The following is a 15,820-nucleotide window of genomic DNA, read 5'->3' as shown; positions in this document are numbered from 1 at the left end:
GCAAGGTCATTAATGCTTTTTGTCATGATTACTTGATAAGCTTGTTGTTCCACCAGGAATTAATGCCTTGCTGGTAGCACAGGAAGGAGGCGTGGGGCTGTCATGCTGTGCTGCAGTGGGGTGGGTGTTGGGCTCACAGATTCCTCATGGTGCCTCCCAGGGCTCTGTCCATCAGCTGTGATCAGGGGCTGCAGCCAGGGACAGCACTGCCATCCCCAGCAACTCACAGAGCAATTTTCAGCTGAGGTATTTTAGATTATTTGGCTGATGTTTAATAAACATGGCTTGAGGAGGCCCCTCTATGTTGCACATCTGTTTTGGAGAAGGGCACAGCAAATGTGGAGGTGTTGTGTCCAAGGCAAAGAACGGTGGCTTGGCAGCAAGAGCTGGCTTTGCTCCCTCCATGAGGGAACAGGAGCCCTCTCATTTCCTGGCATGTGTTGGTAGCTTGTGTAACAGAGAGGTACAAGAACATCCTCCTCTTCCCATGATAGATGAGGTTTGTAGGTTTCAAACTGTTTACATAAGACTTTTAGCCACCAAAAAAGTAGAAGAAACAACTCCCACTCTCAGGTAAATCATTATGCTGCATTTGGTTTCTGAACCCTCTAATAATAATAATATAAAAAAGCCATTTTGAATGCTGTTGCTTTTGCTTTTTCTATTTCTCCCTTGGAACCTCTCATCTGTTAAATTAGTTTTTGGATTCACCCCAAACTTATGAATATTTCTTTGTCCCTCTTCACTTATCTGTCTCTACTCCCCCATTCTCTTCCAGAATAATTTCCAGTGGATGAATTTTTTGGAAACAATATTTCCATGTGAAGATCTTACCCAGCACATCTTTCTTTACATAGCACTGTTGTTTTTTACATCCTGGATGGTTCTATTTATTTGCCAGGAGCTGGACTGTTGACTTGGATGAAGCTCCACTGTGTGTAAGTGCTCTTAAAAGCATTGATTAGGATGGCAGGTTTTGACAGCTGAGTCAGCCAGAAACCTTGAAATACACCATTTGGGATTGTTGGTTGGTGATAATGAGTCTCAACTGCCATGGACTTCTATTCTTTTTATCCAGAAGTTTAGAGCTTTCTCCTTCATTAGGACAAGGGCATTCTTCAGATTCCCTTGAAACACATGAAGCACCTCCTGTTTCCTGCAGTGGTCATTGCTGTGGGTAGTTTTGATGGAAATAAGTGAGAGTTGGGGCTTTCTTGGAGATACTGCATTTATTTGCTTATTTACATTAAAGTTCACTGAAAAACTGATTTCCATAATCATTCTTGAAGTTTGTGGGACAAAAATGAATTCTAAATCAGAATACATTCAAACTTAAAAGTTTTCCTAGGAAGTTGAAATTTTAGTGTATTCCTTATGTAAACACTGAAATACATTTCCAGGAGAGTAGATTGCTGTCTGGCATTTCTGTGGGAACTGAACTTGGCATTATTCTTATCAGCTTCATTTGAGTTCCACAGGGGGAGGTGGCAGGAGAGTGAGAGAACTCACATCAAGTCAAATTTGCAGTTACTGGAGCTTGCAGCCTCTGCAGCTCCATGGATCCCTGTGCTTCCAGCCAGGAATGAACTTGCAAGTGTCAGACAGGGCTGAGCAGGCTGCTTGGCCATTGTGGTGAGTGTTTGTAGCACCTGAAAACACAACTGCATGCCTTTCTTGTTTGGCCTCCAGCCATTTGGTCCAGACACCTTGCACAACCTGACATTCATCCATCCCTTCTCTCTTTTCCATGTTGAACTTTCCCTGACAGACCCCTAAACTAGCTGGTTTCTGAACATTATATATGTTGTGGCTCCTGGGGACATGAAAACCTTGGAGAAACACAGCAGAGCCAGCCAGTAGCAAGGCTCCTCTGCACCTTCATGAAAATGGAGCTGCTTCTATCAAAGTTCTCTTAAAGTCTGTCAGTCCTTTGGAAAAGCACTCATTTAAACAGAAATCTCCTTTATTTCTGCTCCTCCTCTCTCTACTCATCCATTTTTCTCATCCCTGTTCCCATTCCCAAGCTTGTCTTTGTCTTTTCCTTTATTTCCAGCTTGAAGTTCTGGTATCAAGTGCTTTTTTTGGGCTGCCAGCCCCTTGCAAGCAGCAAGATTTAGCAGGTTTTGGAAAAATGCAAGCAATTTCTCTGGGGCACCAGAGGAAGCCACAGAGATGAAGGCTAGTCCTGATAGAATCCAGGGAGTTTTTACTGTCATGAAGTTCTTTAGCAAGAGCTCTTGTTTGTTTGGAGCTGCTGTGCAGTGATTATTTTTCAATGAGAGCTTCAACTTCACCTGAGTGTATCTTAGTGATTACAGAACTGAACCTAAATGTCTGGGGAGAATATGCTAAACTTTGCTGCTGGTGACAGCCTTTAGTAATACCTGCTTCCACAAGCCTGTGGCTTTAGACGTCTGCCTCATTTGGGCTTCCTGCAAATTACACCCCCAAGGAGCTTAGGGGACTAAAATAATCTGTACTGACAGAATGTGGTATGGAAATGTCCCTCCTTAACTATTTTGCTGCATGACTTCAGTGTGGAAACAAAGGAAGATTGATGGCAGAGAGCAAGTGGAAAGCACACTGATGTTTAGGCTTGATCTAGGTTAGGCACTGGAGAAAGAAATAAGTGCAAGAGGGAACTTGGGTCCAGAAGTGTCATTCATTTTGTGTATCAACTGTCTAAGGTGCTGGTGAGGGAGCTCAGCGTCTTATGCCAGAAGCAGCACTGTGAATTGCTTTGCTTGGCAGTGCCATCTTTTCAGAGCATTTTGTTTCAATTCCCTCAGAACCTTGGTGGGAGAGAAGAGTCTCTGAACAGCTGTAATGAGCCCATGACTTCACTTCCAAATGGCGTCTCCTGAGGACATCAAGAAGGTGGTGAGATTTGGGAGGAGCAGTGAGCTGGCTGCTTCTCACTGGCTATGACAGCTTCAAGGGTCAGCAGATCCTGCAATTAACAGGGAGCAATGAGCCAGCCAGGATGCTCTGGCACTTGAGCTGAGATTCTGGGTGGAAGCTAAGGGAAGGGGAGGAAGGCAGTGAGAAACTTGGGAATGGCTTTCTTCTTGCAGCTCTCTTCAAGGCTGACCCCTGGCCATAGGACCCCTTCATTTGAAAGAGAATGACATTGTTTTTTCCTCCTAAATAAGCTCAGATCCTTGTATTATAGCCCTGATAACTGTGTCATCTGATTACTTAATATATTTGAGTTTTCAATCAATGGTGCATGTGCCTGTATCCCTGTTTTTAGCTGAGTGATTGAGGTCAAAGTCCTGCTGATTTCAAGGGTTTGGTTTGGCACCGTGTGGTGTGGCCCATCATCTTGTACAGTCCTGAAGCAATGCCATTCACCTCTCCTAGTGGTAAATCATGGATCCCCTACCAAGAAAAGGAAGGGTGTTTTGGGGCCAGTTGGCAGCTCTGAGGTCTCTCCATGATCTGGCCAGAGGTCCTTGAAGCCTCAGCTATTGTCTGTTTGCAGGAGGCTGCCTGTGCCTCCTTTTCTTGATTGCAGCAAGACAGCCTGGGCTATTTCAACTGCAATGATTGCAAGTAGGCTTTGGGAGGCTGATTATTCACAGTCATACCTGACTCTGCTTTCTGATCTGGAAAATAATACCAACATTTGTCAGTGTGAATACCTTGTGAGGCACTGAGCTCAGAACCCCTCAGTGAGGTGTGGTGGTGTCTGTTTGCCTGCAGAACAGGAGGAGGTAGGAGAGCAAACTGTGCCCACCTCATCCCACTGAAACCTCTTGCACTGTCAGTACATCTTTGGTCTGCTGCAGAGTAAATATCTTCCTAGTTCTTCTGAGCTGCTGAATCCTCCTCTTCCATTGGAGCTACCCACTGAAGACAGGCCATATTTCACCAGGGTTTGGACCAAGTTCCACATCTCATGATCAAACTCCTTGTCAGTTAATACCTCTTTCTGCATGACCCCCTCAGGCTGATTTCAGACTGGCAGGGCGGCTTCCAGTTTCATTCCACCAATGTTTCTCCAGCCATCCTGTCTCTTAAAAGCCATGTGTGTAACTGGTCTCTTCTTGCTCTTTCTAAGTTATCTCTCTCAGTGCTGTTTTTTCTTTCTAGTCCTTTACTTATGAGTCTCAGGGTTTCCTTTCCAGATTTCTTTGCTAAACCAAAATAAAGTTTCAGAGGAGCTGTAACATGGGAGTGCTGAAGGAACCAATTGCGCAGCATCCAAACTTCCACAAAACAGAGTTTGCTGTAGCAGTTCTATGTTGGTCTCTCCACTTTCCCTTCCAGTAGAAAAGTGTCTACTACATGTTCCTGGGCTTGGCTGCAGCCAATGTTTGGGTGTCTGCAAGTGCCAGGGATTACATATCAGTCCCCAAATGTCACCAAATCTGCCACCCCACTTTTCCAGGTTTGTGGCTTTCACCCTACCTAGTGCAGCTTACTGTTTAATCCGTGCTATTATGATCACACAGCAACCTTTGGAAACCAGAAGGGCATTGGAGGTGCTCGAATATCTTGTGAACTACTATCAAACAAGTGAGAGAAATTAAGGCAATTGCAGAAAAGGACCTGGAAAAGAAAATGTGTGAGTCAGATAAACTCATATTTTACTCAGGCATTTTTAATAATTTCCCATGATTAATGGCCACAGTCTGTTCCTTGTTCCCAGTATTGTTGTTGTTACAGTGAAAATACCATGGCCACTGTCAAGCACTGAAATTTATTTATGTGGTTGGTGTGGGTTTTGTTGTCTCTACAGCAATCACAGCTCTTTATTCTTTCACAGGTATTTTGGGACAGCTAGTGTTTTCCGGCCCTAGAAAAAATAAACAAACAAAAAGCCAAATATGCACCTGATGCTTTTAAAATTGGGAAGATTTAAAAAGCCATCTGGGCCTTTTTTCTTTGACAGTTTTAATTCTGAGACCACATTCCCTTGAAATAAGCATTAGCTTAGTATGGGTGGTTGGAAGTAGCTGGGTAAATCCTTAATTGCTCTGCCAGGCCTGTGCTCTCTCATTTTTTGAAGATTTTGAAATCCCCAACTTTAATTTCTGTAGCTGCAGTTAAGCTGGTAAGACGCTGCACACAGGTGGCAAAACTCCAACACTATCCTCTTTCTCTTTTGCCTTGATTATTGTCATGTTTATTATTTTGTAGTAAAGCCAAAAGCCCAAATAATTCACTTGAGATGCAGCAGTTGCAAGACACTAAGCTGTTGTCTTCTCAAAAGCTTCTCGTGGTCTTTGAAACAGCTGGAAAATAGTGAAGGGAAGGGAATGAAATGGCAGGGCATCAGCAGAAACTTGCAGAGGGGGTCAGTGCCACTGATTGGTGTTAAAGCAGGTGAAGACTTCCTGACAAAAAGCCTACCAGCAGTGCTGCATGGTGTGATTAATAACTGCAGCATGCTGGGCTGTCTCCAGCCTCACAGAAACTCAGAGTTATGCAGCAAGTGAAGCAGAATGCGGTAGGGAAGGATCAGGTAAGGGCTCACCTGTGAAATTGTAGTTGAGGCAGGATGCAGCTCCTTGTTTGGAGGCGTTTGCTAAGGGTGGAACAAGGACGTGGGGTGTCTGTGGTGTCTCTGTGCTGCAGCAGACCCCTGTGCTCCTGTGATTTCCTGGAACCATGTTGCAGCAGGTGGGGATGGCTTTGAGAACCAGTGCCAAGCACCAGCTCTGGAGAGCAATGCCTTCAGTTTTGCCTGAGGATTGCCTACCAAAGCAGGCTGGGTCTACTTAAATCTCTCAGCTCTGACAGCTGTGACTTGCGTGGCTTGGCATAGGCAAATAGGGCTGTGCTTTTGCATCCCTTGTTCCTTGGGGTCTTCCTGCTGGCAACCTCTCTCCCTTTAGTGTTTGTGGCAGATGCACCATATGCATGCTTTTTAAAAATTCCAAGCAATAGTATTGGTTTTCATCCTGTTTGAAGTCACTTGGCTTGTCCCAGTGCTGAGAAATGCTGAATAGTGCTGCTGGTTAGGGAGCAGGCTCTTCCCTCTTCCACGGGGCACAGGATGGCTCTGCAGTTAGGGTGGGATTAGACAGGAACAGAATAAGAGGAGGATTGCCCAGGATGAAGGGCAGCAGGAGGCTGGTCTCAGTCATGTTGGGAAGAGGCAGCTGCCGTGTGCTGCTGACTCACATAATGACCCTTGTGCTAATGCTGTTCCCTATCATTTAACACAAAAATAAAACTGCTAAATTGAGACTGATCTGAAACATGCGTGATTTGCTTTGGAAGACATTTAATAGCAGCTATACTTTGACTGTAGGACTCTGATTGGAAAAGGAGGGACAAGTAAATTGTTTACATTAGCTTAGCAATATTATTGTTATTGTTGAACCTTCCTAAATTCTACCCAAATCGTGGCTCAAATCAAACAGCTTCAGATAATTTGTGAGAAGCAATAGGTGAAACTAAGTGGGAGTAGGACATGAAAAGAGTGTGTGATTACCTGAATGGAAACCGAAGTGTTGCCAGTACTCACAGTAGTTAGTGAGATGCTTTGAAGGTTTTTTCACCTCTTAAATCCTTAGTGCTTTGAGGCAGCGATTTTGGCCTTCAAATGACTACAGCAGCTTGCTGCCCTGACAGTGGAATAAATTTTGAAAGTGGTGTGAGTGCAATCTACAGGATTAACAGCCAGGCCATAAAGTAGAAATCTTTACAAAATAGAGAGATCTTGTGATTACTTAATAATGAAAAAGTAGCCTACAAGACCTGGGTGGTTCATGGTGGCTTGTTGCTTTTTATACTGGCAGGTGGGAAAATGCAAAATGGGCTGAGTGCATTCCACCTGCAGTCACAGGGGACATGCAGGTTGTATCTCTGGTCCCTGAGAGCCCATCTCAGCAAAATCTTTTGCATTGCTCCATGCTGTCTTGCTTTCCTGCTGCTCACTGTATTGCTGGAGCTCTGTAAAATATTAATGAGATGAGAAGGATTTTGCCCTCAGATGACCCTCTGTAGCATTGCTTGCTGGACTGAGAGTCTGGGCTACAGTACCAATCTATGTGTTTTGTTTTTATAGAAGTGGTAGTGGTGACTCAGTATGGATGACAACTAGAATTGGTTATGTCAGTTCTAACTAATGACACTGAAGACCAATGAAGTGAATCTTAGATTGGTTTTGTATTATTAGTCTCGTTATTAATTATGGAGACATGACAGCAGCATTAGTGCTAGTATTAACCATCAAAATAAAACAGAATTGTACTCATAAATCTCACTGATTAGGAGTACATGAAGGATTACAGCCATTCTCCAAAGGAAAAGGAGTGAGTCTGGAGTAGGAGCGAGATGGAGGTGGAAGAAAATTTAGGGAGGGGTAGCAATATGCTGAAGGTTGTTAGAAGAAGGAGCCTGACCAAAGGGGACTAGGGCTAAAGTCTGGAGCTGCCTGGGTGGACAAGGTTGGGTTTTCCTGCATGTTAGCAGGAAATATGGACCCCATTGCCCTTGAGCCTGGCTACCCATCTATTGCTTCCCACTTCCCTTTGGGACCCTGCTGCTGGCTTGACATCCAATCTGGAAAACACTGCAAAGGGTTTCTCCACTGTGTGAGGCTGGGCCCATCTCCCAGGAAGCTTGTGGGAGCCTTAATGCCTGGGAAGAGCAGGCAGATCTCAAATGATGGAGACCAGTGCAAACTGGGACAAGCTCTTGCCAGGAGCAGGCTCTGCTTTGGATGCTGCCTGTGGACAGGAGGAAAGGAAAGCAGGAACATCCCTGCAGCCCTGGAGGGAGGCAGGGAGATCCCTGCTCAGCAGAAGAGCTGCCTTTGCTCCTGCATAGTGAGCCAAGTCTGACAGTGGTAAAGTGCTGAGAGGAGGCAGTGCAAATTACCTCCTGCCCTGGAGAAAGGCGGAAGGAGGAGAATTATGCCTCAGAGTGATGCATGGGAGCAGCACGATTTCCTGGGGTGGTGCAATTTGCACAGTGCTGCTTTTCTGGAGACATGACTCATTAAAATATGGGCTTTAATGAGCTGAGAAGCATCTGCCAGATCTTGCACTTGGGGTCTGCTCTGTGGCACTGCTGCTGTGGCCATGTCTGGGTGCTGAGAGTTCAGGCCCTGGAGGGTTACCCAAGGCTGGCAATGGCTGTGGTTGGTGACCATGCTCTGCCCTGTGCTGGCCTTTGCAGGGTGTGGGCTGCATCTTGCTCAGTGGTGAGAGTGATGGCTCTATTTATAATGCCTTAAATGAAGTGCATCATAATTTAATTTGTACATCCATTAATACTATCTACTGCAGGGTTTGTACTTAGTTATTTCACTCTAAATGGAGTTTTAGGTGTATTAACAGGCTCTCAGTCTGCTACCAGGCACAACCATGTCCAATCCCTGCACATGGTTGCTTGGAGAAGGTCTGTTCCAATCCACTAACCCCACTGGCCTGGTTGGGGAGGGTTCTTCCAGGCTGGCAGTCACTGCCCAAAAATCATCATTCCTTCCTGAAATAGCCAGGAGGCAATCATGATATTTCTTTGGCATCCGTGTGGGAGATAGAATGGTAATGACTCTTTCTGCAGAGCAGAGACAAAGGGGAAATTTTGGGCCAGGAACTGCCTAGGTTCCCAAAATTTTCCAAGGTAAACTCTTCCTTCAGCCAAATAACTTTGTAGGTTGGCTGAGGATTGATCGGACTATAGGAAACTGATAAGCTACTTCTGCTATTTTTTCTTTTGGGTATAAATGGGTTAATAAACATCTGTCTTAGGTCATGTCTTGTGGTCTGGTTTAAATCTGAGAAGCCAGCAGTAAAGGTGTGTGTTTGTCACAGAATCATAGGATAGTTTGGGTTGGAAGGGACCTGAAAGATCATCTAGTTCTGACCACCCTGGCATGGGCAGGGTTGCCACCTGCTCTATTAGGTTGTTTAGGGCCTCACTCATCCTGTCACCCACCTGACTCCCAGACTGTCATTCCCATGCACACAGGGTTGTTTTCCACTCAGCCTCCTGACTCTCAAAACTGTAATTTACAAACAAAATGAGTCTTTCAAATGGAATGCTCTTCTTATTGCTCATCCATGCCTTGGTTTGCAGTGCTAGGATGAGAGCAATGAAAGCTACTCTGAACTCTCTCTCTTGGAGATTTCTGAGGACAGGAGATCATGTCAGAGTTTCCCACACAGGGCTCTTGCCTTCTTCTCAGTGGTTTGATGATGTCTGAGAGCAGCCATGGCCCTCGGTGGACACTATAGGCTGCATGTTATTGTCCATTAAAGGCTTCACAGAAATACCAGAGGGTCATGTAGAAACATTTAAAGACTCTAAATTATTTGAAAACTTTATAGAGTCTAAGCTTTTGAAACAGGAAAGGAAGCTATTTTCAGGGATGCATTCATTGGTTCTGCTAAAAATGTCTTGACTAGCTACTTCACCTTGCATTGCCCCAGTGTCTGCAGGAAACTGGAAAAATTACTTGTCTTTGTCCAAAGATGCTGGTGAGAAAGCAAGTGCTGAAAGGTGAGCAATTGTGTGAGCACAGGAAAGTCAATTTTTTTTCCTACAAGCTTGCAAGGTTATTTAGCATTTCTCATAGATGCAGATATTATTTGCTGTCTGAGTTAGCTATTTCTAGTCTTTGAAAAGAAGCCAGAATTCTTTAAGAGTCACTGCTTTTTCTGAGCTGATGCTGGCTCTTTTGCCTGAGGAGTATTTGAAATCTGCCAGAATGCATGTATTGTCAAAAACAGAAATTGAAAACCCTATACAGGATCTGCTGCCCCTGTGAGTTATGTGCTTTCCCAAATCATCGGGGAGGAGAAATGCCTGCTCTTGTTGTCTGTAAGAGCTGAGGATGGACAGAGGCAAAAGAAATCCCTCTCCCTCCTCCCCCCTCTCCCATCACCACCCAAAACTCTCTCTTTGGGTGGAAAGAAGCTTTTGAAACACACACACATACACACAAGCGCTTTCCCAGTGACCTGCTTCTTCTAGCTGTCCCTCCTTCCTTGGGAGCTGGAGTTGCTGAGACACCAGAGCTGGGGAGATCCCATCCCTCTCTGCAGCCTTGAGACCAAATGAATAAAGTGAACAAGGTTTTGAAGATCCTTAAGAAGTCATCGAGGAGAAGAAAGAGGTGGAGAGAAGAGCTGAGGGTGGAGGAGGAAGGGGAGAGCCAGGAACTCTGTGACCCAGGTGGTTTGTGCCACCTGCACCTCTGTACTGCTGGTAAGGAAACAGGAACATTCCTGCTCACCTTGGGACAATGTGCCTGTTTGAGATCCATTGCTTGTTTATGACAGGAGAGCTTCCTACAGCCAGACACTGCTGTTCTGCTCTTGGTGAAAAATATTGGTGGGAGAAGTGGTAAAGGCAGGGAACTGAAACTCCTTTTATAGGGTTTCCTTTTATAAACCTTCCCTTGCTTGTGTGGGTGGCGTTTTGCACATTTTTTAAGGGGAGAGAGAAGGGAATAGGTTCTTTCTGGAAGAATGGTGCTCCTGGAAACGCAGGGAGAATGTGTAGCTCATTCAGAATTTTGTTTAATATATGTGGTTGCATGTTGAGATATTTAAGGAAGAATGTTTATTCTGTATATTTGTGCAACTGAAAAGCAATGGGAAATGGATGAATTTAGGTTGCTGTTTTTCTGAGGGATGTTTTTGTCCACCAAAGTTTGTCTGGACCCAGGTCCATTATATCCACCATTGCCTTCCAAGCAAACAATGCTGTGGCTGTAATAGCATTGCAAATGATTCTGTGTTTAGTCTGTCTATAAAACAGCAAAACAAAAGATGCCAAGAATGTGAAAAAGGGTCATTTAGGGCATTCACTGGCACATCCCCAGCACGTTTGAACTTTCTGCTGGGGGCTGTGACCCAAGAGAAGGAAAATGTGTAGATCTGTGCACTTGACCATCAGGCTCAGCTTCCTTCCCTTTGCATTGCCAGTGTCCAAGGGATATGAAGCCCTATGAAACCACACTTAGTAGGAAGCCACACTGAGGTTCAATGTAGGTCAATGCTTTTGCTGCTGTCACAGTTGGTAGTTTGTCTGCAATAGTATTGTTGTACCTTTTGTACATATTACAGACTCGCTCTTTTTCTTTCTCATGCACCTAATTCTGTTGAGCTGCTTTTGTGACCCTGTCCTGGAGCACCCAATGGCCCTGTTCTTGCAGGACCTTGGGTGGCTTCATTTACTGCTGGAGACCTGGGGCACAGAGAGTTTACTGACCTTGCTCAGGGTTACACAGACTGGGGCAGGGGTGGGCACTGCTGTCTGAGCTTGAGACATGAGAAAGTGTCATGGTGAGCAGCACTGCTGACTGTCCTACTCTTGGCTTCAGCTTCCAATTGTCCAGACTTTCACTCCTCTTACCTCCTTAGGTCGTTCAAGAGTCTGATTGTTTCTGCCACCATTTTTTCCAGTAAATATAGTCAAATAATTTTGCTTAAATTTTGTTATGTTTCTTACCTTATCTCTAGTAAGAAATGGCTCAACAGATAAGAAAGGAAATGAAAACCTGAACGTATTCAGGTATCAGAATGTGAGGAGGCAGCAGAAAACATTAACCAGTTTTGACAGTTTGACAGTCTGTTTCTATTGATGACCCTGTGTGTATTTTACTTAATCTTTTTAATAGGAAGTTGTCACTGAGAAGGTTCACCCCCAGCCCTGAGTTTCTCATGCTGGGAATGTGATCCCATCATGGCTGAATTTTATATTCCTCCTTGCCATTTCATCTAGTGAGCTCCAAGGTGTTGACCTGAGAGATGGAATGCTTTGGTTAGTTTTTATTTATTTGGTATCTCTTTTGATAAAAAGAATTGCATAGACCTTTTGAACCTGTAGTTAATGCCAAGCTGTGTGGGCAATAGTAGTTAGATAGCCTGAGTCCATCTCAGCTGGGTGTACACTGTGGGTTTCTCCCTCTAAGCCATGGATTCAGGCTGCTTAGCAGGGAAGGGAGAAGAACTGGGGCTTCTTGACCCAAAACATCACAAACTCGCGTGATGAATTCTCTGGAGAATCTGTTCCTCTTTGTTGATGGTAAAGGAAGAAAAACTGAAGGCTAAGATTTCACTTGTGGGCTGACTTATATATGGCTTGTAGGGCTTTTTGGACATGAATGTGTGACTGTCTAAGAACCTTTTGGCTTTATTGCCTGGAAATGCTTTAGGTGAAGAGTCCCCTCTTTCACAGTCTCTGCTACTCTGCAACAATTTGTAAGCCTGAGGCTTTTAAAAAGCTCAACTGATGGCTTTTTTTTTCCTAAATGCAAGATGGGTAGTGGGTTAATGCACTTCTGCCATCCAGGCAACAGTGATAGACATGGATTGACAGAAAAAAAGAGAAAAGCATCAGTTAAGGCAAATGGGGAGAAAAATACTGCATTCCTGCAGTTGGGTTCTGTGCTGGCAGTTATTCCAGGCAGTTATATCTCCACAATAAAATGTAAATGAATGCAATCATTTCTTCTGGAGCCTGGAGGCCTAGTGGTATGAAAAGATAAGCGAGCATTTCCCATTGTTTATTTGGTGGGGGTGGCTCTTCTGTGTCTGCTATTGGCTCTCTGATACCTTGGCAGCATCTAAATGTTGCCTTTATTATTAAAAACACATATATGGGAGTCTAATATCTGAAACGGATTAGAGTGGTGTTTACAGAAGCATCAGCCAGCTCCCACTCCCTGCAGGCTCTCAGCATTTGTGTTCCTTCTGCAGGAGCAGTGCACAGGAGTGGGCATGCCAGCAGCTGGCTGAGCACTGGGAAAAGCAGAGGCACCAGGCAGGGAGTGATGGGTGATGAGTCTGTAACATGTGTGGCTGTCACCGGTCAGAGGGACCAGCAGGAGGGACTGGGAGTCTCCAGAGCTGCTTCTCTGAGATTGAGGAGGGGGAGCAGAGGGAGGGTGGAGAACAATAGGACATGACAGTGGCATTGGGATAATCTCTGATCCTATTTAGGCATATTTAATTGGCCTGTCAGTTTTTCACATCTCATGCATTTTCATAAGGATTTTTCTTTGCCTCTTGTTTTATCTTCTCGTAGCTCCTTGGATTTCCCTACGGACAGTCTCTCTGGATTTCTTTGTTTCGTGTTCCCCCTTTCCCATTGCAAAGCAGCACTGAGTTGCCTGGCTTTGTGGTGTCTAAGCAGAAAGACAGATTCAGCAAAGGAGCTGTTTGGGAAAGCCTCATGTTATTCTCAAGAGAGAAATTTGGTAAGGGAGGGGTGATTGTCAGTGACCTAAACATGTGTGCCATCTATCACAGCTCTTTTTGCACTGTTCTAAGGCTCTGAATATAAACCTACATCCCAATCATGTGTAAGGTTAAGGGGAACCAATATTTTTTTCCTCTCTGGTCCCTCTGAAAGCTAAGATACATTTATTTTTCTGATTTTTCACTCAGTATTAGCTACCTTAAAAATACAGAGCTGCTGAACTGCTGGGTTATATAAATTAATTCAGAGGGATGTTGCTCAGCCTTTCACATCATTTCTGTTATACTCCTACCCTTTCATTCCTAAGTGATGCCAGACCTAGTTGCTTCATCCTCCCACAAGAAATCCCCTAGGGACATGATTAAAACCAAGCCATCCTTGTAAAGTCACTGGCCAAGCTTGCCAGAATTGCTGGTGTATTTCTTGTGGCTTTGAAGTTCACAAGTACTGGGGCTTGGAGGGACATGAAGACCCACAGAGGGGCAGCCGTGGCAGGGAAAGGAGATCAGAAATTGCAGTGATCTTTGATGGGCAGCTCTCAGAGCTGGTCTTGTCCTGCCTGATCACTGGGGTGAAGACAAGCATCTTCAGAGAGGTGCATTGCAGAGTGATTCCCCTTCAGAGGGGGGCTGCACCAACAGAAGAGTCCAAAAGTGCATGGCCAGGCTGTCCAAAGGGTTTGTGTGCTTTTGGAAATCAAGGGGCAAAACTCATGAGAAGGGTATCCCAGACCCTCAGCAGGGGAGGAGATGGGAAGAGCTGCAGGTAGTGGTGGAGTCCAGGAATGGGTATCTCCTACTTTGGGAAGAGGCCTGTACCATAAAATCCTGTGTCCCATCAGCAGGGTGGTTTTCACAAGGCTTTTATGAATTTTGTGATGACAGCTTGGTTTGTGGCAATTTATTGTCCTGCAGGGCTGTCTTCTCTGTTTATATCTGGTGGGTCTTATTGTACAGGAGTAAATCATTGCAAAGCTGATAGTTTAGTTTCCAGCCATAAATTCAAATGCTGGGAAAAGAGATTTGTGTATTCCTATGCCTCAGTTCTTCTAATGTGGCTGTTCATAGAGCTCTCTATGCCCCTAGATGTGAGAATATTTGGTAAAAGCAGTGGTAACTTAAATAGTGTGAGGAACCTCTAAATAAATTTTTATATAGGATTGCAAGAGGAGAAGTGATTCGGACAAGACTCTACACCAGGGAAGGTAGAGAAACAGGAAAGGGAAAGGGATCCTTTTGCCAGAGCATTGGCACAAGGCTGGGTCTATGTGTGCTGCACTATTTGGTCAAGATTGTGGTCTGGGGATGGTTCTGGAGCACTGGAAGCAGCAGTCAAGCAGCTGAGGTTAAACCTCTGGAGGCCCTGGCACAGCACTGAGAGCTGGCACCAAGTGCCCTGCTAATGAGGGCAGCATTGTTGCTGGTAGAATGGAGAAAACCTGGAATGGGAATTAATGTTTGGCTCTGAAGAAGTCAGGGTTAATAGCATCGAGGCTGGGATGTTTGTAGATAAAGGCAAAGGATCCCAAGGAAGCCACAGGCTGAAGACCCTAATAATCCTCCCTCCTCCAGTGCCCTGCAGTGGTGAGTGAACTGTAAATGAAGCAGTTATTAGCGGCTCTGCTCATATCAAAAGATATAAACTGGTCTGTTGAGCAAGAAAGAGTTGCCCTTTTTTAACCTTTCAAAGTGATTTCTCTTGTGGGGACCAGCAGAAGGAGAAAGCTGTGCTTCCTGACTGGAGTCAGGTGCCCTTTTAAAGCCCCAGCAGCCCTGATCTCCCTCTCTGCTAAGAGCCTTGTGGAGCTGCATTATTTATGGCTCCTCCTGGGCACCCCACTGCAGTGCCCATGGAAAGGGAATTGCTGGCATTCACTGGAGATTCAGAAGTGACTAAAAGCTCACAAATAGTCTCTCTTAACTTCCAGCAAAGACAATTGTACAGAGAAAGCTTTTGATCAAACAGATTCAGTCCATTGTAGCCAAACATAAATTTTGCTGAGAAAATATTCTGTTTCAACATTTTCAGCAATTAAACCCTTCTACATTCGGACTGTTTGGTGCTAGAAATTAATTAGTTGATAATATTCTCTTTAGAATGAAGACAAATGTTTTTACGTCTTTGCTGAAGGCTAATATTTGCAAAAAGAAAAAGAGAAGTATATGCGTTCCTTAAATCTCTTTAATCTTATTCTGATAAATATACTTTCTTACTGTTACGTGTTCTTTGAATTTCTCTGTGCTTCTTTCTCACATTTCATATAATGGCAAGAGCTACAGAGGGGGTAAATAAGAGCTGCAGGTTTCAGCTTTCCCAGGACTGGATGATCAGATTCAATCCAGTCCTTCCATCTTGAGATCAACTGTAATAAACACTGAGGAAATGAGTGAAAATGTTTGATGAGACAGACCTTTTTCTTCTTCAAGAACAAGTATATGAACGCTGAAATGATTAGAGGTGGCATCCACACCTTGCTTGCTTATAAAGTAGTTGCAGAAGCTGTGTAGTTCAGTCCTTTTTGCAGCCAGATCTTGAATTTGTCTGTGGCTGAGACAAGCACAGGTGAGCCTGGAGGCCAACAGCTGGGATTTCTAGGGAAGCAGAGACACATACTGAATTAGCTTCTCAAAATACTCTGCAGCACTTGCTT

At 44.6% G+C, this 15,820-nt stretch overlaps 1 protein-coding gene across 2 annotated transcripts in view; it reads left to right on the top strand.

Moving 5' to 3' along the window:
- Nucleotides 1–15,820, top strand: part of GRIP2 (glutamate receptor interacting protein 2) — a 248,207-nt gene that overhangs the window by 101,348 nt on the left and 131,039 nt on the right. Inside the window, exon 1 of one of the 2 annotated variants that reach the window (XM_077184385.1) lies at nucleotides 10,020–10,170. The exons of the other annotated variant lie outside the window; for it this stretch is intronic. Coding sequence (XP_077040500.1) covers nucleotides 10,020–10,170 — 151 coding nt within the window. Of the gene's footprint in view, nucleotides 1–10,019; nucleotides 10,171–15,820 lie in introns of those variants that run through there. 2 annotated transcript variants of the gene reach the window in all.

This window comes from Agelaius phoeniceus, chromosome 11 (genome assembly GCF_051311805.1).
Source record: "Agelaius phoeniceus isolate bAgePho1 chromosome 11, bAgePho1.hap1, whole genome shotgun sequence".
NCBI lineage: Eukaryota > Metazoa > Chordata > Aves > Passeriformes > Icteridae > Agelaius > Agelaius phoeniceus.
The sequence above is the reverse complement of the archived record's forward strand: the minus strand, read 5'-3'. Positions and strand labels throughout refer to the sequence as shown.